The sequence below is a fragment of the Neophocaena asiaeorientalis genome, unplaced genomic scaffold (assembly GCF_003031525.2).
Source record: "Neophocaena asiaeorientalis asiaeorientalis breed wild unplaced genomic scaffold, Neophocaena_asiaeorientalis_V1.1 scaffold225, whole genome shotgun sequence".
Lineage (NCBI taxonomy): Eukaryota > Metazoa > Chordata > Mammalia > Artiodactyla > Phocoenidae > Neophocaena > Neophocaena asiaeorientalis.
The window spans coordinates 2,092,882-2,120,365 of NW_020172364.1; the positions used below are offsets into that span (position 1 = coordinate 2,092,882).

General features: G+C 35.3%; 1 protein-coding gene across 3 annotated transcripts in view; it reads left to right on the forward strand.

The window, feature by feature from the left end:
• The window catches only part of ATP11B (ATPase phospholipid transporting 11B (putative)), a 119,891-nt gene that overhangs the window by 86,869 nt on the left and 5,538 nt on the right, over positions 1-27,484 (forward strand). For all 3 annotated transcript variants that reach the window (XM_024768807.1, XM_024768817.1, XM_024768825.1), the window contains 4 exons: positions 8,869-8,934; positions 9,471-9,574; positions 10,855-11,020; positions 25,134-25,267. In XM_024768807.1, coding sequence (XP_024624575.1) covers positions 8,869-8,934; positions 9,471-9,574; positions 10,855-11,020; positions 25,134-25,267 — 470 coding nt within the window. The remainder of the gene's footprint in view (positions 1-8,868; positions 8,935-9,470; positions 9,575-10,854; positions 11,021-25,133; positions 25,268-27,484) is intronic.

Genomic DNA, 27,484 nt, shown 5'->3' on the forward strand with positions numbered 1-27,484 from the left:
CTCCCGTTGCGGAGCACAGGCTCCGGACGCGCAGGCCCAGCGGCCATGGCTCACGGGCCCAGCCGCTCCGCGGCATGTGGGATCTTCCCGGACCGGGGCACGAACCTGCGTCCCCTGCATCGGCAGGCGGACTCTCAACCACTGCGCCACCAGGGAAGCCCTGAAAGTCTTTTTCGACATGGGTTGAATGCTTTCTGTTTTCCAGTAATTATTCTTGTATGCCCAAGAAATCTGCAAACAATGGAGGACCTAGAGTAGAAAATATTAGGGGGAAGTACTGGGAAGAGAAGTGGCTAGAGGTGAAGATGAAGTCAGTGCAAACAAATGATCCTGAGAAAGGAGGAGTAGAAGGAGTTGCAGTAGTTTGGGATCCACGAAGGGCAAGACAGTTCAGGGAAAGTTAAGATTCTACCCCCATCTTTTGTGATGGGCCTAGCAGTATCATGAATATTCCAGGTATTAATTAATTTTCAACAATTTTTTTTTTTTGGCCATGCCATGTGGCTTGCAGGATCTCAGTTCCCTGACCAGGGATTGAACCTGGGCCACAGCAGTGAAAGTGCCGAATCCTAACTACTAGACCACCAGGGAACTCCCTCAACAAATATTTTTGAAGTATCCATTCATTCATTCTTAACTTCTCTTCTACTTAGGAAAGAACTATTTATTCTTCATATATTCCCCTCAGATCTTTTTAATAGGTCTTTTCTCTTAGCAAAATATAAGAATCCTGATAAGTTTTCTCTGAGATTTGGAAAGACTAGAAGAATGTATATGACACATCTGAGTACCTGTTCGTGTGTGTGTGTCTATAAACTGCTTTCCTATGGACAGATCTTTACCTTCCAAGCACCATAAAAAAGATATTCCTTTACTGCCACTCCTTGATTGCCAGAGAACAAAAAATATATTAAGAGGACTGAACTACTTTTTTTTTTTTTTTTTTGCGGTACGCGGGCCTCTCACTGTTGTGGCCTCTCCTGTTGTGGAGCACAGGCCCCGGACGCGCAGACTCAGCAGCCATGGCTCACGGGCCCAGCCGCTCCGCAGCATGTGGGATCCTCCCGGACCAGGGCACGAACCCGTGTCCCCTGCATCAGCAGGCGGACTCTCAACCACTGCGCCACCAGGGAAGCCCCTAACTAATTTTTAATTATTTTTCTTCTAAATATTAGAAGAGTTAAACTCAAATAAAATTTGTCTAGCCTTATGCAGGCTTAAAATACTCAAAGTATTTGGAATATAAGTATTAGTTAAAAACTGGGGCTTGTCTTCCAATACCTCAGTATCATCTTTTCACAAACATTTGTCAAAAAGTCAGATTTGAAATTTGGTGAATATTTGTTTGGGTAATTTTTTTTTCTTTTTATAAATTAATTAATTATTTATTTATTTATGGCTGTGTTGGGTCGTTGTTGCTGTGCTTGGGCTTTCTCTAGTTGTGGTGAGCGGGGGTACTCTTCGTTGCGGTGCGCGGGCTTCTCATTGCGGTGGCTTGTCGTTGTGGAGCGCAGGCTCCAGGTGTGCAGGCTTCAGTAGTTGTGGCACACAGGCTCAGTTGTGGCTCGCAGGCTCTAGAGCACAGGCTCAGTAATTGTGGCACACGGGCTTAGTTACTCTGCAGCATGTGGGATCTTCCCGGACCAGGGCTCGAACCCATATCCCCTGCATTGGCAGGCGGAAGTTTTTTAACAGGCTTTGTAGAAGAGAACAGAACAATCATTTCTTTTTTATTAATTGAATTTTGACAAAAGGTAAAATTGTTATAATGTATTTTGTTAGAGATCTTAATATAACTTTTAAAAAATGTTAACTCCTCCAAGAATAATAGAAAAAACTGACTTCCATGATACTAGTTTTTAAAAAACAGCTTAATTGAGGTATAGTTGGTATGCAATAAGCTGCATATATTTAAAATTTTATAATTTGATATTTTTTACCATCTTAACTTTTTTTTTTTTTTTTTTTTTATGCGCCACCAGGGAAGCCCATGTTAACATTTTTAAGAGTACAGTTCAGTACTGTTAAGTAAATTCACATTGTTATGCAACAGGTCTCCAGAACTTTTTCATCTTGCAAAGCTGAAACTCTGTGCCTATTAAAGAACTACCCGTTTCCCTTCTTACCAGCTCCTGGAATTTACTGTTCTTTCTGCTTCTATGAATTTGACCACCTATGAAATTATTTTTTTTTAGAAGCTAAATAATTGGGAAGTGAACACCAATGAAGAATTTTTATTAAGGTTACTGTAAATTACAGAAGTACTAAAAGCAAATGACTATGTTTTTTAAAAAAGAAAAATTTATCTCCTTTGTTTATCTCTACAGAGTAAGTGTTCTCATATTGGGACATTGCTTGTTCTAATAGTGTTGCTGTTGTCCAGGATATTTTTGGAAATAGCTTATGTTGTCTTTCTGTGATCTCACGAAGAAACTTTTCTCAGGGAAGAATATTTATAAAGTCATAGACAAGGGAAGATGTTACTTAAGATTATAGATAAGGAAAGTATGAGAGGAACAATTTAGATTACAGGAGTTCACCTCCAGTTAAAGCAAACTTCCATAGAATGCAATGGCAAAGGCATCGTGGCTTGGGTAAGTGTATATTAGAAGAATTAAAAAAAAATTTATAGTAAAGGAAACAGAACAGAGGGAATTTTAGTCATGTGGTAAGAGTGGAAAACTAAGATGATGTAGGGAGAAAAATATTGGGAGAACAGTTTCAGAGGTAGCTGAGTTCCCATCTCAACATTCCATGACATTCTGCTTGTCTAGTGGTTTCAACCGAAGACTTCAGAAGAAAAAGAGAATAAAGAAGAAAAGAATCCTTTGTTAACTCAGGAACTTAAACACTAATACCTATTCCACTCATTCTCAGTGGTCTGATATGAAAATTACAATCTAGATAACTACTGTTTAAAATGAGATCCCACCCAAATAAGGGTTTTTAAAATTTGTTTTGGTTTTGTTTTGCTGAAGTATACAGAAACTCAAAGAAAAATGTCAACCATTAATTTCTTTTTTTCTCTCTGTATGGAATTATACCCAGTTTGGAAAACTAAAATAATTGAAATTCAAAAAAATATGGGATTGGAGAAAAAGGGAAAAACTATTAAGAGTATTCTAATTCCAGTTAGACTTCTCCAGTAGAGAAGCTGGAATTGTCAGACCCTCGGCACCGTTCTAAACTATATATTCACTATTCCACCACATTAAAAATCAAATGACAAAGGAACGAATAAGGATGAAAAAGTAATTCTTCACCTCTTATTCAAGCCTTCTAGGTCTGGACTGTTTGCCAGACTAGTTGGGGGAAAACAATCAGCAACACAGAATGGAAGAGTTGAAATTTCAGGTTGTAATTTTGAGAGAAAGAGAAAAATAAACCTTTTTGTAGTTTTTACTACTATTTTTTTTAATGTTAATGATTTCTCCCCTTAACTTCCTATCTTTAATTAGTTTCTCTTTCACACTATACATGTCATCAGCTGTTGAAACGTAGCCATCAAATGATAAGAGCTCTGTGTTAAGATAGAAATATACTATTTTATATTTGTATTCCATTGAGAATTCAGTATCCTTTACTTTCATTCAAATGATTTAACCACCATAATTACCAATCAGGTCATTCAAGAACACATATGCAATTTAATTCCTGCCAGTAGATACAGATTTCTTTTAATTAAAGCTTGTATGATTAAAATATCTTTGATTATCTAGTTCATTACAGAATTTCCCTGCATGTTCATTTATTCATGAGACAAATATTTAAAGCACTAATAATATTCCAAGCAATTAATAGAAAATTACATCATATACAGAGAACAGAAAAATATACCTTGCTTCTTATGGTATCACCCAACAATTGGTCAATGTTTAAAACCAATAATAAAGAGATAGTTTGTACTGGAGAACTGAACAACTGATTAACTCTATTAAAAGATAATTCTTTTATAGATCAATGTGTAGTTACACCTGTTACAAAATTTGAAGAAGTTATATTTTTTTACTATTTCTGCTTTCTGGCCTCCTCTTCTCCCTTGAATGTTCTCCTGTGGGGCTTTCACCCCCAGCACTCCTATCAAAACCATGTTCTTTATGGTCACCAGCCACCACTTCATTGCTAAATCTATGAGCGTGCCTCAGCCCTTTTGAACTCAACCATTGGGTATAATTTTTGAAGCCTTCCTACCTGCCGCATTATCTTCTCTCAGCCTCTGTAAGTTACTTTGGCTTCCTTACCAACTGTTTCTTTTCAGTCTTCACCTCCTACCCTCAGAATCAGGGCTTCTCAACCTCTGCACCAATGGCATTTTGAGCCAGATAATTTTTTGCTGTGGAGGTTCACCCTATGAATTGTAGGATGTTTAGCAGCATGCCTACCCACTAGATACCAGTAGCACACAGGCATACACCCCTAACCCCGTCCCCCAGTTATGACAACCAAAAATGTCTTCAGATCCAGCCAGCTGTCCACCGTGAGGCAAAATGCCCCCAACTTGAGAACCGCTGTTCTAACTGTTCTACGTGGAGCAGTGGCCTAGGACTCAGTGCTGTGCCATCTTTTCTTTATCTGTACACAGGGTGAATTCATCCTTCTCATGTTTGAAACATTGCTTATATGCTGAACTCCCAATTTTACATCTCTGCCAGTTGCTTATTAGATTCAAATAACTAACTACATTCTCTACCTGTAAGTCTCATAAGAATCCCAAAGTTAATATTGCTAAACAGAATTTTTTAATGTCTTCTGCAAACCCATTTCCCTTCCAGTTCTTCTTATATTTATTAATAAATGGAACTACCTTTTACCCATCTGCTCAGGCAGAAATCTAGGAATCATCCTTCATTTCACTTCTTCTCTCACAACGCATATGAAATCGCATTGGTTCTGATGTCACACATATCCCGGCTGTTTCTACTTCTCTCCTCCTCCACACCAATCAGATCATCACCATCTCTTCAGAGACCATAGTAACTGCCTTCTTCCTCCTCCTGCTTCTGTTCTTCCCCTTCCTACTATCTATTCTCCACACAGTAGCCCAAGTGATCTTTTAAAAATGAAAAGATCTTGGACTACCTCTTGGACTGTATTTCCTTCCACCCTCCCTTTTATTCACTCTACTCCAGCCACAGTGGTTTTCTTGCTCTTTCAGACCAGTTAGTTCCTGCCTTAGGACTTCTGCACTTGCTCTTTCTCTGCCTGGATGCTCTTCTCTCACGTGGTCATTTGACTGTCTCCCTTATTCATTCAGGTCTCCTGAAATGTCACTGGCTTGAGTAGGCCTTTCTCGCCCACTCCAGTAAAATCCCATCTCCCTCACCTTCCATCACTTCCCGACCCCTTACTCTACATTTATTTTCTTTTATTTATTTGTTTATTTATTTTTGGCTGCATCGGGTCTTCGTTGCTGCTCACGGGCTTTCTCTAGATGCAGCGAGCGGGGGCTACTCTTTGTTACAGTGTGCGGGCTTCTCTGTGGTGGCTTCTCTTGTTGCAGAGCATGGGCTCTTTACCTCAAAGTATATATATTTAGGTTTATTTATTTTTTGCCTCCTCCACTATGTGTAAGCTCCTTGAGGTCAAGAGCTTACACATAGTGTAAGAGGTCTGTCTATTCTGAGCAGGGGCAGATCCAGGTTTAGTAGAGTAATCTAAGCCTTACTCGTTTTGGCAGGCCCTCTTTAAGGGAAAGAACTGTAAGTACAAACACAAGTATATGTGAAAGTGATTATGAGTGACATAAATAGGTCCCACTTAACCCAAGCCAATGTAATAAGCCCAACTCAACTTCTCTTTAGCCAGATCCCCAAAATCCCCTCTGCCACTCACTTCATCACCACCTAAACTAATTCAAGGGGAAAACAGAATGAAAAGAGTCTTAACTGACTGATGCAATTGAAATACATAACTTGTGCTAATTTTATCCAAAAAGGAGAGAGAATGTGAATGTGTTTTCTACAGCTCCCTCTAGGGCCTTGAATGCTAGAAGGAGCCCTAAATCTTCCTCTGCTTCTAAGAAAGATACCATGTAACTAGCCCCAGTCTGGGCCCAGTAAAACCATATACTGAGGGATAGACATGTGTGGTTGTTACCACTCCCAGACCCAGGTTCCCTGACTACATCAATTACCTATCTCCGTATCCCTGAAAGAGGAGCTGGCTCTCTTAAGAGCTGAGTTAAGTGAGATCCAATGATTTTTCAGTATTTCCAGGTCATTTCTAGAGATGATAAAAGTAGGAAAAGTCAATATGACTTTTCCATTATTTTCCTCTTGACAAACTCCCCAAAATACTCTCAAATGAAGGAATATTAATGTTTCATTGTTGATTATAATAACCATTATTTATTGGGGTTTTTTTTGCCTTTTAAGCTATTTATTTTTTTAACTGAAGTATAGTGAATTCACAGTGTTGTTAGTTTCAAGTGTACAGCATAGTGATTCAGTTATATATATATATAAAAATATTCTTTTTCAGATTCTCTTCCATTATATGTTATTACAAGATAGTGAGTATAGTTCCCTGTGCTATTAGGTCTTTGTTGTTTACCTATTTTACGTTTAGTAGTGTGTATATTTTAATCCCAAACTTCTAATTTATCTTCTCCCACCCCCCACCACCCCCCGCTATCCCCTTTGGTAACCATAAGTTTGTTTTCTATGTCTGTGAATCTATTTCTCTTTTGTAAATAAGTTCATTTGTATCATTTTTAAGATTCCACATTTAAGCAATATCTTATTTGTCTTTCTCTGACTTCACTTAATATGTTAAACTCTGGGTCCATCCATGTTGCTGCAAATGGCATGATTTCATTCTTTTTTATGGCTGACTGATACTCCATTGTGTATATGTACCACATCTTCTTTGTCCATTCACCTGTCAATGGACATTTAGGTTGCTTCCATGTATTGGCTATTGTAAATAGTGCTGCTGTGAACACTGGGGTCTGTGTATCTTTTCAAATTAGAGTTTTCTCCAGATATATGCCCAGGATTGGGATTGCAGGATCATATGGTAACTCTTCTTAGCTTTTTAAGGAACCTCCATACTGTTCTCCTAAATGGCTGCACTAATTTACATTCCCACCAACAGTGTAAGAGGGTTCCTTTTTTGCCACACCCTCTCCAGCATTTACTATTTGTAGACTTTTTAATAATGGCCATTCTGACCAGTGTGAGGGGATACCTCATTGTAGTTTCGATTTGCATTTCTCCTATAATTAGTTATATTGAGCATCTTTTCGTATGCCTGTTGGCCATCTGTATGTTTTCTTTAGAGAAATGTCTTTTTATGTCTTCTGCCCATTTTTTGATTGGGTCGTTTGTGTTTTTTGATAATTAAGCTGCATGAACTGTATACTTTGGAAATTAATACCATGTCAGTAGCATCATTTGCAAATATTTTCTCCCAGTCCATAAGTTATCTTGTCATTTTGTGGATAGTTTCCTTTGCTGTGCAAAAGCTTTTAAGCTTAGTTAGGTCCCATATGTTTATTTTTGATTTTATTTCCATTGCTCTAGGAGACAGATCCAAAAAAATATTCCTGCATTTTATGTCAAAGAGTGATCTGCCTGTGTTTTCCTCTAGAAGTTTTACATTTAGGTCTTTAATCCATTTTGAGTTTATTTTTGTATATGGTGTTAGAGAATGTTCTAATTTTATTCTTTTATGTGTAGCTGTCCAATTTTCCCAGCACCACTTATTGAAGAGACTGTCTTTTCTCCATTGTATATTATTGCCTCCTTTGTCATAGATTAATTGACCATAGGTGCATGGGTTTATTTCTGGACTTTCTATCCTGTTGCATTGATCTATATGTTTGTTTTTGTGCTGGTGCCATACTGTTTTGATTGCATTAGCTTTATAGTGTAGTCTGGAGTCAGGGAGTGTGATTCCTCCAGCTCCATTATCCTTTCTCAAGATTGTTTTGGCTATTCAGGGTCTTTTGTGTTTCCATACAAATTTTTAAAAATTTTGTTGAGTATTTTATTTATACCAGGAAATATACTAAGTATTTTTAAATAAACAATAATTTTATAAGCACTGAGGTTGTGGTTTATCTTTAATTACTTAGATGAGTTTTATTGCCATTGGAACCCGTATATTTTTTTCTTTCTTTTTCTTTTTTTTTTAAACAACCAATCTTTTAAATAATTTTTTTAGACCAATGGTAAAGATTATGACTACTTTGTAAACTAAATTAACATAAATTTCTGGTTGTGCTTTTATTTGTGGAAATTAAATCCTGACATTCTTTGGGGATTCTGCATTTTTAATAGGCCTTAGTAAGTTTTGGCTATAAAGCCCAGGGCAAAACTATCTAACTGGCATTAACTGCATTTTTACGTGAAATCCCTTGAATAGGTCCACTGGCCATTATCTTTCCTTTCAGGTGTTGGTTTTGTGTATAAGTTTCTTTTTACCTGCTCTTTCTATAGTGTGTCCAGAAATACAGTGGCAGGTGATCTGCTGTGACATCTGGTTGGAATGGTTTCAGAAAATAATTGTGATTGAACAGGGTTTTATTTGATTTTTACTTTGTGATAGGAGTAAAGCAGTCACTAACAGCTGTATCATTATCACTAAAAACTGTGCCACATAATTCCAAACCCATCTTTGAGTTTCCAGTCTGATAATGTTATCCAAAGAATCATTTTACATAATAATAAACATGATAATACTTTATGGTGTTTCTTCTCATTCTCCTTTAACTTTACTAATCTAGTCACAGATTTCAAATGTAACTGGCATAAATGATGCAAATGATTTTTAGTAAAGAATGTACACTAGTTACTCTTTGCATCACTTCTGATTTAGCATCATTTTAACCCATAATGCAATACTGGTTTATTCATTCTGTTTTAGATGTTTGGAAATTGGACATTTGGTACCTTGGTCTTCACAGTCATGGTTATTACAGTCACAGTAAAGGTATGGTACAGAAATAAGAAGCATGGATACATTTTGTGTCTGCATAATTCTTAGTTAATTTTCCTCATTTCTTTGTTGATTTTCCTTTTTCAGTCATGAATAATTTCATGGATGCCTAGTTTAATAATTCATTTTAATTTTTGTCAAAAGATTCATTATGAATCATTTTTAAAATTCATTATTTTGTAAAGCCTCAGCTGATTTTTATTGTCAGATAAAGGTTAACCCCTCAATACTCATCTCCGAAATTCTGCTTCTCTCTATGTAATGCAAGACAACACAAGCTGGTTTAGGCCATGGAGTTCTGAACAAAGTACTCATGAAATTTTAATACTGCTTCCTCACAGAAGAAAAATACTATAAACTTGAAATTGTTGAATTTCATACTAGGATCTTTTCATTAATATTTATCTTCTGAGGGACTTTGCCATAGCAACCTTAGTCACTTATAATTAATACATTTTATTCTTGAGTTTTAGCTGAAAAGTTAAAGATTTATTAATTTACATTAAGGATTTTTTAATTTATTTTTTCAGATGGCTTTGGAAACTCATTTTTGGACCTGGATCAATCATCTTGTTACCTGGGGATCTATTTTATTCTATTTTGTATTTTCTTTGTTTTATGGAGGGATTCTCTGGTGAGTGACTATTTTAGTTATATTGATTCAACTCTAATAAACAGTTATTATGATAGATTTTACTATGAACAAATTCTACTCAGAATAGTTTTGAGACCCTATCCTGATAAGAAATTTAGTTTTTTCAGTTGATCTTACTGATATGGAAGAAAAAAGAAACTAACAATTACTGAATACCTACTATATTCTAGTGTTTTACCTAAGATATTACATTGATTCATCACAATAATCTTGTTACCCCATTTTTTTCTATTTGGAAACTGAGCTCCAAGATCACAATGGTTAAAAGTAGCAAAGCTAGGATTTACTTGAAAATTAATGTTCTTTACACTAATCATATTACCTCTAAATTATTATTAATGTATATAATTTTAAAAGTCACGTAGAATCATTAAATTTTCATGAATGAGTTAACTTCTCTCTCAAAAGTAGTGTGCTGCATATTCATTGGTAAAATCAGATATTCAGCTATTCTGATAGATTAAAAATTAATGCTTTTCCTAAGATTCTTTGGTAAGTGATGGACAGCTGAAATCCCTCAATTGGAGAATGTATATTACATTGCCTACTGTGCCTGTGATCCCTGTATCAGGCAAAATTACAAAAGGCAGGGAAAAAACTTGTATTGGCTAAACATTAACTTTCATTTAGGATTATAAAAAGATACTCTAATGAATATCGTTTGTTTGTTTTTAATCCTCTTTATTTCTGCATTTCTTCCGGTATTTCCCCTCATTCTTTTGAAGTGATATATACACAAACCCAAAAAGAGTATCTTGACAATACCTACTACTATGTAGAACTAATATTTGTGAGTACATTTATTTTAAAATCCATGTGTAGAGAAGATCCTCTAAGTAGAGCTTTTCAACCTAAAATTTGGGTAATCAAGCTTGTAGTTGCTTAGTAGAAAATATTTTATTACATACTTTTTCTTGCTTTTTTGGTCTCTTAAGTCTGTATTATTCACTACATAATTCTTTTGAATTATCCTAACACTAAGATAGGATAAGTCAATTACTTGCCACTTTCCTAATTATAAAAACCATGGTTGTCATTCAAATGAATTAAATTGGATTTTATTTTTAACAATTAAAATCTACCATGTTTTATTAGTTAGTTGATTAATTAAATTACACTGATTCCACATTTTGAATATTTTCCTGGAGTATTCTTAAAATTGTAACCTTCATGTATAGTGGGTTTACTTAATGTCTTGATTTAAGAATCTGTCTTGTCGGTTTCTTCTTTTATTATAAGCCCACTTTCTTTCTTTGCAGGCCATTTTTGAGCTCCCAGAATACGTACTTTGTATTTATTCAGCTCCTGTCAAGTGGTTCCGCTTGGTTTGCCATAATTCTCATGGTTGTTACATGCCTATTTCTTGATATTGTGAAGAAAGTATTTGACCGACAGTTTCATCCTACAAATATTGAAAAGGCACAGGTAACCACTTTTTATATATAATACCTTTTTAATTAGGAGTCTTGATGAATAGCTGTCATTATAATTTGCTTATATTAGAAAATAGGCAATTATCTATTCCTGTATCAAGTATTTTGCAATATAAATATTGTTACATGTGATATTTTTAAAGTTGTTATTGTTGCTATGAATTTTATGACTCCTGAAAAATTATAATTTTTAAAAATTACATTGTGTTATTAATAGAACTAGGCTTTAAGTATAAAACTATCAAGTTATATCCAAATAATAGTATAAATATGTCTTAACTACTATTATCACAGCCTTCTATCAAATATATATAATTGGGATATATATCCATTTCTTCAGAACCATTAGAATTTCAGTAGTGCTTCTTCAGGTCATATTGTTTTCAACAAAAGTATGAAATAAGTTCTTTAACCTAAATAACTTCTACAGAATGGATTTTTATAAAATATATTCTCTCACTAAACACTTACTAATAATATTAAACTACAGCAGATATTAATAGTATGTTACATAGTGTTTAAGAATATGGTGTTTAGGGCCTGATAGTTGTGGGTTCAAAACCCACATTCTACCACTGAGTAGCTCTGTAACTTTAAGTCTCCATTTCTTCATGGGTAAAATTATGACAAATGTCTATCTCATTACATTTGTAATAAGGATTAAATGGAATAATGTTCAAACACAGAGTATATCCTCAAGAAATGATAGCTATTTAGTATATTTGACTTTTTTGTGTATTTGACTTGTACATAAGCTAGAAATATTGGTTTGTCTTATTAACCGTATCATGACATTGAACATATGTCCTCAAGAGTACATTCTAATCAACTTTTATGCCCTTGTAAACACAGAGTTTATTAATCATTTAGTTCTGCCTAGGTTGACGGTTTTGTGGGGGGGGGTTTGTTTTGTTTTTTGCATGTTTGCTATATGCCAAGCAAATTTTGGAAATTTAGTTGTGTGTTCATGCTACAAATAGAATAAGTGCTTCTTAAGTATTTAGTGATTTGAGTTAGGCTTCTTAAACAGTGTATTGGTTTTAATTTCAGTTGATCATATTAACACTTCTTTAGCACTTGTTTGCTTTGGTCACTCAGTCCTAGCCAATATACATTTTAACACCACTGAAGCAGCATAGGCCTCTGAAGCCTGACAAACTTAATTCAGATACTGTTTTAACCACTTATAAAATGTATGTCTTTAATCAAGTCACTTCCCTAAGCCTCAGTTTCTTCCTCTGTAGAATCAGAATAATAACTACCTTACTTGATGGTTAGAGATCATTAATATAAAGTGCCTAACCCTGGGTCTGTATGTAGTAAGTCCTCAGTAAGAACATAATTATAAGAACGATGAGGATGTCGCTCTGATACTGATCTTCAGATGGGGCTGAAAAACTTTGCATAATCTGATTACTGTGTCTGCCTATGCATATATTTATATCAGTATGGGCAGACTTTTCCACCTTGCAATATATTACTTAAATATGTCAGAAAGGTTTGCCTATCTTTTTTCTAATCTTCAGAGATATTCATGATAATAGAATACTACTTTTAATACATTGTCTATTATATTTTTTCCAGACCTTTATGGAGAACATATTTGTCTTGCCCTCTTGACTATATAAAGTTATATTTCACCAAAATATATTAATGACATCACTTAAAAACTTATTCTTTATAAAAGTAAATAATGATTTATTTACATTTATCCTTAGAAATTTTCTTTAGGCAGAGCATTATATCTTTTCATAGAGATTTCTTAATGATAATAAAAGGTGAGAATATTAGTCCTTATTACCATTTTTGTAGACCTCTTTTTAAAGGATTACACAGGAAATATTTGATACTTTAAGGCGGACCCTTAGACAAGAAAAAGTTAAAAGTACTTTATATATATTTTAGTTATTTTACCATAGGCTAAATTGATTAAAAATGGAGTTGATTTAAAAAATCAATCATTTTTCTATGTATGAAAGCCAGTATAATCTCCCTTTCTACCCTACTAAATTCCTTTTAAATGATTTGACTGGATGTTCAACTGTGATCTAATCTAAAGAGAAAAAGAATGTGATATATATTTTTAAAATTGAGTCACTTTGCTGTACAGCAGAGATTGGCCCAACATTGTAAATCAACTATACGTCAATAAAAAATAAACATGGAAATAAAAATAATCTAAAGAGGAAATCTCGACTTCCACTCAGGGATTTTCTAGCCTACTGGGGATTTTTTTTGTTTTTGTCGAGACAGTATATGGTCATTCATATCCCGTGTGTGACATTATTCTTTCGCTATAGTCAGTAATCTTTATTATTTCAGCCTTGTACTTTCACCTCTGATTTCAAATGTTAAGAAAGTTGTTAGAAAGTTGTCAACTACTTACTTCATTGCTTACCAAAAGTAGCAAGAAAAATCATATCAAAAGAAGAGTTGGGGCTTCCCTGGTGGCACAGTGGTTGAGAGTCCGCCTGCCAATGCAGGGGACACGGGTTCGTGCCCCGGTCTGGGAAGATCCCACATGCCGCGGAGCGGCTAGGCCCGTGAGCCATGGCCACTGAGCCTGCGCGTCCGGAGCCTGTGCTCTGCAACGGGAGAGGCCACAGCAGTGAGAGGCCCACGTACCGCAAAAAAAAAAAAAAAAAAAGAAGAGTTGTCAGCATTTATTTTGAGCTTTTTCTGCAGAATAACAATGTGGTATTAAGAATAAATTCTTTTGATAGCAAAGCCAATGGCCCTACAAATGTCAGTTATGTATGTGTACCATGTATGATATATCCTACTCTTGTAGGGACAAATGTCTTTACAAAGCTTGTCCTGTGTCTGTCTCTTAGGTGATAAATACAGCTCACTGACTTGTTGTATGTCCCATCCCTTTTCTGTCCACTTATAGATGTACTCCAACACAGTCGCTTTCAGTGACGAGTTCATCGCACTGCAGCCATTGTCGAGGGCAAGGAATCAGCTGAGCAAACTTAGGTAGAGTAGGAGGAGTAGAGCCTCATTAACTCTTCTGCATGCTAAAGGTCAATTTAAAAATATTCAAAAGATGGGCAGAGGCATGAATTAAGAGTGGGGCATTTTTGTTAGCACAGCTCTGTCTCTAATTTGACCTTTATCAATATGCATGTTAAAACCTAAAAAATATATCCATTTCTTTGAGACAAAAATTCAGTATAACAGGACAGAGATCTGTACCTTATTATATATTTTATACCTTAACTACCTTTTCTAGCACAATTCTAATGCTTCTGCTTGTCGTACTGGTATGTAAGAATGCTCCTGCATGTTGAGTAATTTAAGCTACAGAAATTGAAGGTTTTAAGTTTCAGTTACTTAGAAGTGAGAACTGCCCATTTTTTTATCTTGCCTTAATCTGTGTTGCAAATACTTGTGTATATTTGTCTTTGTACACTGTAATGGCTGCTGAAACATTTCATATCCTTGCTGCTGTTTAGTGCATCTATAAATTGAACAAATACTTTTTTCTTTTACTTTTTAATTATTTTATTGGTATAAATAATTCAGCCCTGAAAAAAAATCACTCTAGATTTCAAGCAGGTTTATTGACTACAAATTATTTTAAAATAATGCAAAAGTGTGTCCTAATTTTTTTTCCTTTTTTTTTTGCTTAAACAATAGGTAAGATTTTAACAATACATTTTGTATCTCATATGTACACCTTTATCTCCACAGACAGATCCATTCTGTCAGTTTCCACAAAAAATAATCAGTAATCCGAAGATGTCCTGATGGAAGAGAATGAAAGTTTAAATCCTAGAACTTTTCATATTAAGATGCCAAAGCTATATATTAATTTTAACTCCAGTCTGGTTTGAAAAGGAAAAGTAGTATAACTGATTGTTTTGTTTTGGCACCCTTCAACTTCTCACCCTGGATTTTTAGTCATACTTTTTTTTTAATTCTTTTTTATTCTCAAGGTTTCTAATCCATCTATGTTCACTTGATCAAACAAATGACTTTGACAGAGCACTGCTTAAATAACTTCTTATGTAATCCTATGAGTTCATAATTTTGAGCTGTTTGAAAATTTTACCAAACCTTTCGATTTTATTATTCCTATTAGCATCAGGATTTTTGAAATATTCTACTTTGAATTACAAAGGTATAATAATTGTAAATGAGTATACAAATGGGTGGTTAAGTGGTAGTCAACTAAATTTCATGTATAAAACAAGAACTAAAATCAAAACAAACTTGGAAGATTTGCCTTCACCTTTGGTTGAGCCAAATATGTGCATCACATTTTATCTATATGTGCCTTCCGAAAACAGTGTGTATTTATCACATTTTCAAACATCTAATTATTTAGCTCCAAGGCAATAGGAGAGCTCATTAGGGGTGGGATGGGGAGAGTGGGAGGGAGGGAGACGCAAGAGGGAAGACATATGGGAACATATGTATATGTATAGCTGATTCACTTTGTTATAAAGCAGAAACTAACACACCATTGTAAAGCAATTATACCCCAATAAAGATGTTTAAAAAAAAAAAAAAGAACACTCCAGCAAGCACTTCTGTGAGGATTAAATTTTACATTGTGAATAATCTTAATGTTTTTATTAAATCATATTTTCTCATATCATGGTGGCTCAAATCAAGCAACATTTTTTGAGCAATGATAGACTAAAAAAGAATGATACACGGAGATCATAAATTAAAGAGATCCCACTCTCCTTAATAGTGTAATAAAGTAGTAAGCTTAACATTCATCTATGAAGGAACACAATGAGAGCAGGGTACATGAGTCAGGTAGTGTTTCCTGTAAGCACTGTCCAATCAGGTGGTGTAACAAAGGGAGAAGAGCCCTGTTGGGGAGATGGTGGGCCTGAATGCTAGCACAGCATGCCCTTGGCCCTGCACCCTGTACATCCTAGTGAAATTAGTTCACCTTTCTGAGCCTCTAGGTTCTTCACCTATCGAATGACTATTTTACCTACTGTGGTCTATATGCTTATTATCAGCATCAGAGAAAAACAAAAAGAAATACTGTGCTCAACCAAAGGCCAGGCAGAAATAACAATTGCTTACATGAGTGGTGAATGATCACTGGATGGGCATTTGCTCATAGCTTCATGAAGAACAAGTGTCCACAAACATCTGTCTGTTGATGCATGCTGTGGATTTTGAATACATCTTGTTTTTGAACTATGTTGAACGATAGTCCTGGGTGTGATCCATGGTAGCTTAATTGTTTACTGTTGTGACAGAGAGGAAGATTGTGCATATATCGAATATCTTTAAGAGCTTTCAAATCTTTAATCAGGTTAGTACTTCTTAAGGACCATTAACACAAACTATTAATAATTTTCTTTTGAATAAAAGAAAACTCATTTTGAGTATTTTACACTCCTTTATGTTATAGGCAAAACTATAATAATAATCTACCTTTACATAAACTTACTATACTCTTGAAACCAAGGAATTCTACTACTTTATTTTTTATGTATGTAAGAAATTTACTATAGCATTTTTTTATAGAAATAATTATTGATTAGTCCTAAGACTGAGAAAACACATAGGAATGAGGGGAAAAATTGTTTTTTATTTATTGAGGACATTTTTTTATAATTTAAGAAAGGTTAAAATTAGCTTGGCTCTGGGCACATACTCCTTAGAAGGTTTCTAATACTTAAAATATAGAGGGAATTCCCTGGTGGGCCAGTGGTTAGGACTTTGCGCTTTCACTGCCGAGGGCCTGGGTTCAATCCCTGGTTGGGGAACTAAGATCCCACAAGACACAGCCAAAAAATAAATAAATAAATAGGAAAAGCAAAAGAGTAGAAATTTATATAAGTTAACACTCACTTTAAAAATATATTTCAAATTAAGGATTAAATTAATTTTGTTTACTACATCAAGTCAAGCTCCCCCTTACTCATATGTCTAACATTTGAAAGGCCATATGATTGACCCTTCCACTCTGCTGAAGTCCAGTTAAAGTAGAGAAGTCTGAGAGGGAGCATCAGAGATGCGAAATGGGACATACCTTTGCAATAAGAACCCTAACTCTTGGTGGCAAGGAATTAGTTTAATAGAAGAAATTTAATTTTATTGATGGAAACCTGGTTTTAATTTAACTTTGTGCACCAGAAAATCATGGCTTTTTTTTGTATGCTCTGTTGTATGCTCCTTAAGAAGCTACTATTTGCTCTCTTTTGTGACAGTAAATGAATGTGGTGTTGTGTGAACTTTCATTTGTGCCTCACAGATTGTGGACCCCAACTTGCTATTTTGATACTAAACTTAATATACAGTGAGAGTATTGTTCTGTAATATGAGACTTGTTGCTTTTCTGTCCTTCCAGATGGAAGAAGATAAGGGTTCAGTCAGCTCAGCATATGAATTTGCTGAAAGCAAGCACAGAGGGGAGGACAGTAGGCACCTGCTAGCTGAGGCTTGCAGCCAGCAGGACAGTTCTTACGTGCACTAGGTAGTACTGCGCTGGACCTTCCTGGGGACATATCCGCTAAGTTCTCAAGCTTGGGGCATGCTATGGGAGAACTGGCCTGACATTTCAGTTTTTACTTTACTAATTCCTTCACCGTTTCTCATATATTGTTTTTGTTTACCTTTTTTTTTTTTTGATCTTTACATTTTTTATATGTCCGTATCTGAGTATTTCATTAATCTTCCTTTGGATTTATAGTGTTAAATCTTACTTTACTTCAAATTCTAACCTATTGTCTTATACTCAAGAATTTATTCCTTTTCACTTCTTTTGAAAATATGTCATGCTATTCCTGTTATTTCCCAAATCACTTTTCCCACTTGTAGTTATGTGTCATTTTATACATGTTAACATAGTTAGACACTGAATTACTTACCTAAGTCTGCCTCTTGGGTTGAATGGTCAAATGAGTGAGTGCTTAGACTTGGTACTGAATAATTTTCTGTTGACTGGTATTCACCAAACACTCAGTTCTTACTTTTCATAAACTTTCATAATTACATTTTTGTAATAAAAAAGTATGAATTAATTGAGGACTTGATTCACTCCCTCTTGAGAATTAAACCCTAACAACCACTTCTAGACCTAATTGGGATATGCAAAATATTTTAATTGGTAGTAACCATGGAAGATAAAAATTCTTACCACTAGTAATTATATTTTTACTTGGGCTGTTTGCCACTTTGTACATTCTAATTACTGGTCAAGAAGGTGCTGTTGTCTCATCTGAGATAACCCTCATCAATGGTGAAACTTTAAAACAAAGCTACTTGAAGATTATAAATCAGACAGTGGAACAGGTACAATAATTTGAAAAAATGTGAATTATTCTGGAAGACATATTTTTAAAATTAGATTCCTTTAGTGAATTGCCGAAAATGGAAAATGTTGAAGATTAATCAACTCCCAGTCATTATTATTATTAGTTGAAAAGAAATTCAAAACAATTCTGAATTTTTATTTTGTTTTGGGATATTCCATATGATTACCTTCATAATATATTTATCTTGTATTTTGCTTTGATAAATATAGAAAGATTTTTAGTTTTTAGAACATGCCCTCATTGGCTACAAGGAAAACTCAGCTGAATAACTCATTGATTAAAGAGGGGAAGCTAGCTGGGATTTATAAGATGTCCTGGTTAATTCCCAGAGCACATAATCCATTTGGGAACTGACTGTGCTAATACTGTGAAATTATGTCCTCTGCGATAAAAGTTCCCCAAAGATTCAAGCTCAAGTGGATATTTCAAAAGACATGGATATGATGCTGCTTTACTTTAATATGTCTATTAAAATGTATAGAACAGTTGAGAATTGGGTTCTTAGAATACCCCTATTAAATAATAGGGGCCTTGTTATGGTTACTTTTACAAAGGAATGATAAGTGAATTCTTTTATCATCCTGTGATGTATGGTCTCTCTTCCTATAAACAAGAAAGTAGAAAAGCCCTCAAACCATGGATATGATTTTAGTAAAATTGCTGGAGGTGCTTACCCTGATCTGCAGTTTTTTTCTGCTTATCACTGAAGTTTAATTAGTTGAATGAAATATATCTTGAGTATTTCTCATCTCATATATTTCTGTCTTGGGCATATATTTTGAGATAAAAATCACTTTTTAAAAAGTAAGTATTAAATAATATCTCTCTCCTATATTTTCTGCCTTGAAATGGCAGTTGTTTCTCTAATCAAAATTTGGTCAGCCTTGCCAAATCTGGCAGAACTATGCTGAGCCCTAAATGTTGCCATGCGCTAGACTCTCCTAGTCATCTCCCTCTGTGTCACCCTGCCTCTTAGGCCTTCATTGTTCTGTCACATTTTTGTCTCTGGATTCCTGGCCCTACTCTGGATGCCCTCTTTCCAGCTTGCACCTAGCTACCATAGAGATATCAGCAGGATGCTACGGCTACTGACCTTTCTCATTGTGAACCAGGACGCTTAAGCCCCAGACCTGAAACATGCCACCACCAACAACAAAAAACATTTTAAGCAGTATCAACCAACTACAAGTCACCTTCCTCTTCTTGTGTGACAAAGATACATACAGCTATTGCTTCACTTAACAAAGCAGTGAACTACAAAAGGAACAGAAAACCTTAATGGCCTGTATTTAGTTATTGGCCACTAAAAGCTACACTTTTCTGAATGAGTAAAATTTTGTAAACAAATACAATCGAACATTTAAAAGACTAATAATAATAAGGCAGGACCTAGATGCATATCTGATAAGTGTGACAGTTTACAAAACTAATGTTATTTTCAAATCTGTTCTGACTTATTGAATAGCTTATTCATTTGGAGGTCAAAATGAAGAAAAATATTAGTATTGATATTATTTCTACCAAATGGTAATGAGATATGCTGTGAATGATTAATAGTTAGAAAACTGATTTCTTAACATCAGCTGTGCTGATTAGTTAATTGTTGCTATTCTGATTTACCCTCTCCATTAAATTAAAATTGGAGATTTTATCATTTTTCACAGATAATTCATACTCTTGTTCACCTAAACTACAAATTCCTAGTCAGATACTGTTATTTGGCAATCACATCATTAAAATAAAGGGGCCTCAGTCTTTTTGAAACAAGGAATAAGCCAAGTTTATTAAAATAAGCTTCCCTGGGCTTCCCTGGTGGCGCAGTGGTTGAGAGTCCGCCTGCCGATGCAGGGGACACGGGTTCATGCCCCGGTCCGGGAAGATCCCACATGCTGTGGAGCGGCTGGGCTCGTGAGCCATGGCCGCTGAGCCAGCGCGTCCGGAGCCTGTGCTCCACGACGGGAGAGGCCACAACAGTGAGAGGCCCGCGTACCGCAAAAAAAAAAAAAAAGCTTACCTAATAAATAGAATTCATATTGTATGCTTATTTTCACACTTAAATTAAGGCAACACATGTGGAAATCTCCTTCATTCTGGAGATCCCTAAAAGTCAGTATAGAGGTATTTTATTTATACTTAAAATTGGCTTTCAAAATTGTTTATTTTACTTGGTGAGAAAGAAAGGGAAGGGAGTCCAGAGAAGTAAATGTGAGCTTACAGCATGTTTTGGAGAAAGAGGCCTTGAGTAAGCGAAGCAGTTATTTAAATACCATCATTAAACAGGTACCTCTTCCAATTCTGAATAAGAACTTGAAGCTATTAACTTGTTGTAGGGGTTTTATTATTCTTAGCCAAATATGGAAATTGGTAATATTTGATGACTTTTGATCTCACATTTAAAAGAAAATCATTTCCTTAAATGCCTTTTCTTCCCTCCATAATTATAGTTTAAGGCTTCTTTCCAAATATCTCCTTTAAGGCTAAGCAAAGTGTTCTTTGATTATGAAGTATATAAAACAATTTTACAGGCAAAAGAACAAATATGGTCAATAGTTAAATAATTTTTATCTAAAGTTAAAGAACTTTATTTGATTTGATAGGGTTAAAATGTCATAGGCGTGACTAAAAAACTTAGAAACGTATGACAGTTTTCCAACACTTAGAAAATTTAAGGAAGATTTTTGTAGAAGTAACAGGAGAAACTTCTAAATGTTTACCATCATTGATGTGAAAATAATGGAAATAAGAGCAGTGAGCCAGAATTTATTTCAAAAGGGAAGTTCTATAAAGATGAAAATTTTTATTAGCCATACATACCCATGTTGGATCTCCATAGTTGTTTTGCTTGGCAGCCCTTTTAGCTCTAAGTTACGTGGTTGTTTCTGGGAAGTAAATGTGGTGGAGAGTGAGTCTTACCAATAAATCAAAATTTCTGTTAAGTTAAAAGTTACTGTTTAGTGCCACCAGGTAGGGTCTCACTCCTGTTACTTGTTTTCTTTTCTAGTATTTATTAATAGTCTCTTTTTTAAAAAGGTAATGACTCCCTCTCCTTACTTTGAATGAAATGAGGTCTAAATGCTCCACCCCCGCTTATACTGGAAGCTATGATATGAGATCAAATATGTATATATGGAAAAGTGATGGAGCTTGGAGGTTTGCTAGAGAACACTATAGTGTTTTCTATAGATAGCTTTACAGTAACACAGTTAACCAGCATTTTCAAAACAGTTGGGTTTTTTCTTTCTCCTTAGGGAATAAAAAGGAAATATATTTTGCTTAGTTCAGAAGGTGATCTGAAAAAGTCATTTCTTTTTTTTTTTTTTTTTTTTTTTTTTTTTTTTTTTTGCGGTACGCGGGCCTCTCAGCACCGCAGCCTCTCCCGCTGCGGAGCGCAGGCTCAGCGGCCATGGCTCACGGGCCTAGCCGCTCCGCAGCATGTGGGATCCTCCCGGACCGGGGCACAAACCCGTGTCCCCTGCATCGGCAGGCGGACTCCCAACCACTACGCCACAAGGGAAGCCCATATATTTTTGACATATTAAGATGTTTACTCTCTGTGTTGAGTTGCCCTTAGTTTAATACTTGTCCTTAGGTTTTAAAGTAAAAGGTGATGAATGCAAAGCAGATCCAAACCTAAGCAGTGTTCTGCATGTATGTGGACACTCAAATGCTGCTGACCTTATGGATGTTATCTTTAGTGAATCCCTGTCAGTTGGTTGAGCACCAGCAGTAGTAAAGCACATGTTGTTAAGCTAAGAAGAACCAAACCCCTTGCTCTTTCAAGTTTCTGGTCTAGTTCAGTGCTCCCCAGATAAATGTTGTGAATGACCAGTTTGTTTTCTTGTTTGTTTTGTTGTTGTTCATTTCCAGTTCATCAATAAAAATGAATTACTAGGAAATGAAATTTGAAAGATATATAAAATAAGCCCCATTTTTTAAATTAGATTCAACAGTTACAAAAGTATTCTGTCAAATTGCCATAAAATTGTCTAATCTCTTACTCTCATGGGCCAGACGCACTTGTCTCTCATGAGCTAGTAACAGTGTTCTCAGACCAACAGTGATCCATAGATCACACTTTGAGTCACACTGGTCTTTTTGCAAGGGGGTAGGAGTAACAACTACTCTCTCTACACTTAGGCTAAACATGCACTAAATGCACATCATACTTTTCTGCCCACGCAGTTACTCATTCTCTCTGCTTATAGCCTGGAATGCTGTTACTCTCCCATCTCCAGCTATTGAAATCCCATCCAGTCTTCATATGCCATCTTTTTCATCAAATCTCTCATGCTCTCCCAGTAATACCAACAACAACAGCTGGGTTTGAGCTTTCCTTCCTCTTTTTCAATATTGTACTCTGCTTCATACCATAATTATAAGAAGGCAGTATAACAGCATGGTAAAGAGGTTTAGGCCCTGGAATCAAACCAAGACTCAAGCCCCAGCTGGGTGAGCATGAACATATTTTTAACTTCTCTGTTTCCTCATCTGTAAAATGTGTATGAGTCTGGTGCCTGTCCAAAAAGGTGGTTATAAATGAGGTAATCCATGAGAAGCATCTTACATACTAACTGGCACATACATAGTAAGCATTCCATTAATATAACTGCCATTATTACTTGTTCCTGGCTTATCTCTCACCCTTTTCTTTATCCTTTACTCAACAGATTGAAGGCAGGGTTGCTGTCCCCTTTAGGAACCAGCACAGTGCCTTGCTCAGTGAAGTATAAGTTGAAGTTCAGTGCTTCTGTCGTTTAAATGATTCAAACAAGAATTGGAATAGAATCTAGAGAGAAAGAGGTAGTACTGATAGTTGGAGAGGTGGAGGAGGTTTCATAGAGATGATGGTATTTAAACTGAACTTGGTGTTAGGGGTCAGCAGTCTGCCCCCCAGTTGGTGACAGGCCCTGACACATACCCACAGGCAGGGAGCAGTGCCTGGTTGGCTGTGTAGAGACTGAACAGGAGCATTTAGAAGTAGAGCAGCAAAGGCAGCCTGATATCAGGTTATAAAGGGCCCTACAGGCCTCTTTGAGGTGTAGTACTTTATCCTTGAGCATGTGGGAGCTCTAAAGTCCTGCTTCCTACAGAGGTTGGCTTTGGGGTGGAGGAAGCTGGAGCCCAGTGACCCAAGGAGGAAACTGGGAAACTGGTGAAATCCTGTTACCTAAACCAGCATTTCCTAAAATCTTCCACTGAATATTAATGTTCCTCCTGGTGTTGATTAATGTTCCATTTGGGGAGGGGAGGAAGGGGAGTTTACTGAAAAAAACAAATTTGAGAATTGCACCATGTCTAGCTCTCTCCCTGGAGACTGACCGTACAACCTGACTTACTGACAGTCCTTTACTCACAAAGTCTGTTTAGACATTCCTTGAACTAGTGTTTCTCAAACTTAATTGGCCACAGAACTTTTTTGTGTGCAATGTCTGTAAATATCTCATAATACACAGTTTAAGAAATAGTATCGTAAACAGTCCTAAACCCAAGGGTATTATAATAAAGGAATAAGTAAAATTTGGCTATTTCTCAGTGCTTAGCAGATCCTAGGACATTGATGCAATCAGTTCATTGCCTAACAGGAACCAAGTTGTCTCGCACTGCTTGGTATTTGGCAGCATTATTCTGAGCAGGGATTTTGCAGGACCTCACCAGTTGCTTAGGTTCGGAATGCCAGGTTATTTACGTTTCATCATGTTTGTGTCCTCTGTCCATTGTGAGTGTCTCCACAAGTGTCCCCTGTTGCCATGCCTACACTCGACACTTGGTGATTCCCAGCCTTTGTGAATTGCAGCACTCTAATGAATCTATTTTTGTTGTTTTCCTTCCTCTACGCTTTTGAAAGATTTGTTATGCAATATGTTATATATGTAAAGGAAAATGAGTGAAAAATAAGTTCAAAATGATAACCCTTGAGAAATTTAGGTGTACCCTTGACTGTGTCAAAACCAGGGTTGGGAGTCATTGGGCTATGTGGTCATACCATTTTTTACCCCTTATTTTAACAGGATTGAAATTATTAGTACTGTGGCTTTAAGTTTTTCTTGCCAGGTTTTTTTATCCCTCAATCAATATAAACCTTGCAAGCTTACAGAAATTAATTCAGTTTTAAATCTAAATAGTACTACTTAGTTACTTCTTTATTTTAATAATGTATCATCAGTTAATTTTTAAAAAGCAAGATGAACTTATTATGGGCATGGTTAGCACTTAATAGTTGCTTAGCAATTTAAGGCAGATGATGCTTTTTTCAAGAATTATTTATGATGTGTATATATATATCTATATGGTGTTTAGAACCTGGCACTACATAAGGTGTTTGCTACTATTGTTGTTGTTATTGTTGAAGATTGGGATTTGGTCCCGCCTGGTTATTTCCCAGTCTTCAAAATAATTTAAACTCTACTTTTCTCAGTTACTAGATATTTTTAATTGAAGTTGCAGGAGCATTTCACCTAAACAAAAGCTCAAAGAAGAATGAGAATTCATTAAGTCTCTGAGTGGTTGATGTAAATAAATCATTTTAATCATAATATATTAAGATATTAAAATGCAAAATCTTTGCAGATTTATATAGTATCCAGGTACTTGTTTTATATAATGATTTTACTCAGCCTCTAATTTAGGACACAGTGCCTTTTAAATATTTTTGTATGATTACTCTTAATTAAAGCCTTCTATACATTTCCATATTATAGAAAACATGTATATATTACTTTTGGTTTTAAAGTGCTTGTTGCAGTTTTTTTAATGCTTTTTGGAATTTCAAATCTATAAATAACTAATATTTTTCTCCTTCAACTCCTTCAGCTTACTGAAACAAATTCAAGTATCAAGTGCTTGGACTCCATGTGCTGTTTCTCAGAAGGAGAAACAGCGTGCGCATCTGTTGGAAGAATGCTGGAACGAGTAATAGGAAGATGTAGTCCGTCCCATGTCAGCAGGTGTGAAATTTCTCTAAGTAGCCTTTGCTGCAGATGAGTATCCTATAAACTGGAACAGGATGAACCTGCATCTCTAGATACCTAATAAGTCAGCCCCTGGTTTTACCAACTGAAGCAGGAAGTGTGCTCTTTATTAGCACTCTTTGATGGTATTTCACTTTGTGGCTTTAGGGTGTAGAGGGTTCTTTCACTAACAAAGGAACGGAAAGCACCTTTGAAGAGACTTTTCATCTAATGAACAAAAAATCTTGCTTTACAGTCTTTCTCAAATGTGGTGAATAGGAGTGTGTATCTGGTACTCGTTTTATTTTTATAACTTTCTTTTTTTGATTATACCTAAATTGTTTTATTTCCTGTATTTTGCTTGTATGTTTGCTTTTTGTATTTACAAAATAATCTACACATAATAGTAAAGTCAAAAGATTTTGCCTTTCTTATTCTTCATGGATATTGTCTAGTCACTCATTTGAGACTTTGAGGTATTTATAAACATAAAAGGCTGAAATTCTGCTCTCCTACACCTTTTTATGTGTATAATGAGGTTTTAAAATAAGTTATGATTTTTAAGTTTTTACTCGGTATTTATGGTCTAATTAAAAGTCTATAGGTTAGAACAGGCTCTTTAAATTATGGTTTAGAAGAATTTTAGTGTTTTTGTCTCCTCCCAAATGTGTTCCTTGAATTAGATTTGCTCTTTTGGATCATAGCAAAAATACCATTTTTTGGTATATACCACTTAAATTATTTAAAAGTGAAATTGATTCAATTCTTTATACATTTCCCCAAGAGACATGTTATTATTTAGGGAATATTAAGGAATAGAAATAATTTTTTTCACACTTTGGTATTCTTTAGGTGAATGATATCGAAGTCTCAAAGTCAGAGCAGCAGTGCACTTGTGTTCATGAAGGGTTACGGATGGGCAAGAATGGATGGTCATTTCCATTGTCCACAGCGTGCCACATGAATAGTATCACTTTCTACATGTGCCACGCCTGGGAAAAGGTTGGAAAGACCCCAGGAGCAGGGAATAAAGGGCAGAGGAGGCACTACTCTTATCTGTTGATAAGAATTTTTAATATTTGGTTGACTTTATGTTTTAAAAATAATGAGTATGACATCATTCTTGTATCATAGAATTCAGGTAACTTTTACTGGTGAACTTGTTAGTTCCCACTTTGCCTTTAGTTGTGGCCATTTCTTTATGGTACAGTTGCATTTATAAAGAGCATTCTTATGTTAATAACATAATGTCTGTGGTTTCAGACCCCATTTGTTGATTATAATGTGATCAAAAATATTTCCATAATGCTGTGATACTATTTTGTAGGCATTTTATTCCACATGTAAGAATTACTATGAGCACCTAAATTTATTGGGACTTGTATGTTATGACTTACACAACTGTATTATGAAATGCATTATAAGAAAGTAGTTCTGTCATGTACCCAGGCCAACAAGTGTCCCAAAGGAAGTTCCAGAAAGAGCTAATGTATAATATAAGACAGCTTTACTGCACAGAACTAAGGTGGGAATTAGACTAAGAGACTACTGTAGAACTTGTATAGAATTTTTAGAACTTTTTCAACACGAAATTCTCTTTAATGACAATATACATCTTCACTAACTACTAAAAAAAGACTAGAATTAATTTTAAATGATCCCAGAATATTTTTCTGCTTTATATATATTCCCATTTTCTGGATATCAACTATTTAGGTGATGCACCCCATTATTCTTCACATAACCATTTTTATGCTGCATTATCCCTTTTGAACCTGCCCAAGGAATTATGGGATTTATTTCTGCATGTTCTGTTGAAGGTGTCTCTTCTCATCTGTACTTCTTTCCCCTTAAAATTGTATCTCACTTTTTTCTTTTAAGAGTTTTTTTTTCTAATAAAATGTTTAACAGTAATGAATATCTTATTTGACAGACTATAAATACCTTTCCAATTTTGTCCAGCATCTCAGGTTATGCTGTCGGTTCCTACTGTCATTATCTCCCTGTTTTCTTCAAATGAATAATCTAAAAAGTCTTTTGAGATTTGTTCTATTTTTTTTTTTTTTAGTGGATAAAACTATACAATATTCAGAACCACTTGGTGCTTTTCTAAGGGCTATATGAATATTGCCATGGGTCCATTAACATTATATTTAAACTTTGAAAAGTCATTCGTTTTTTACTTGTAATTGTTTTAGTGAAATATATTTGGCA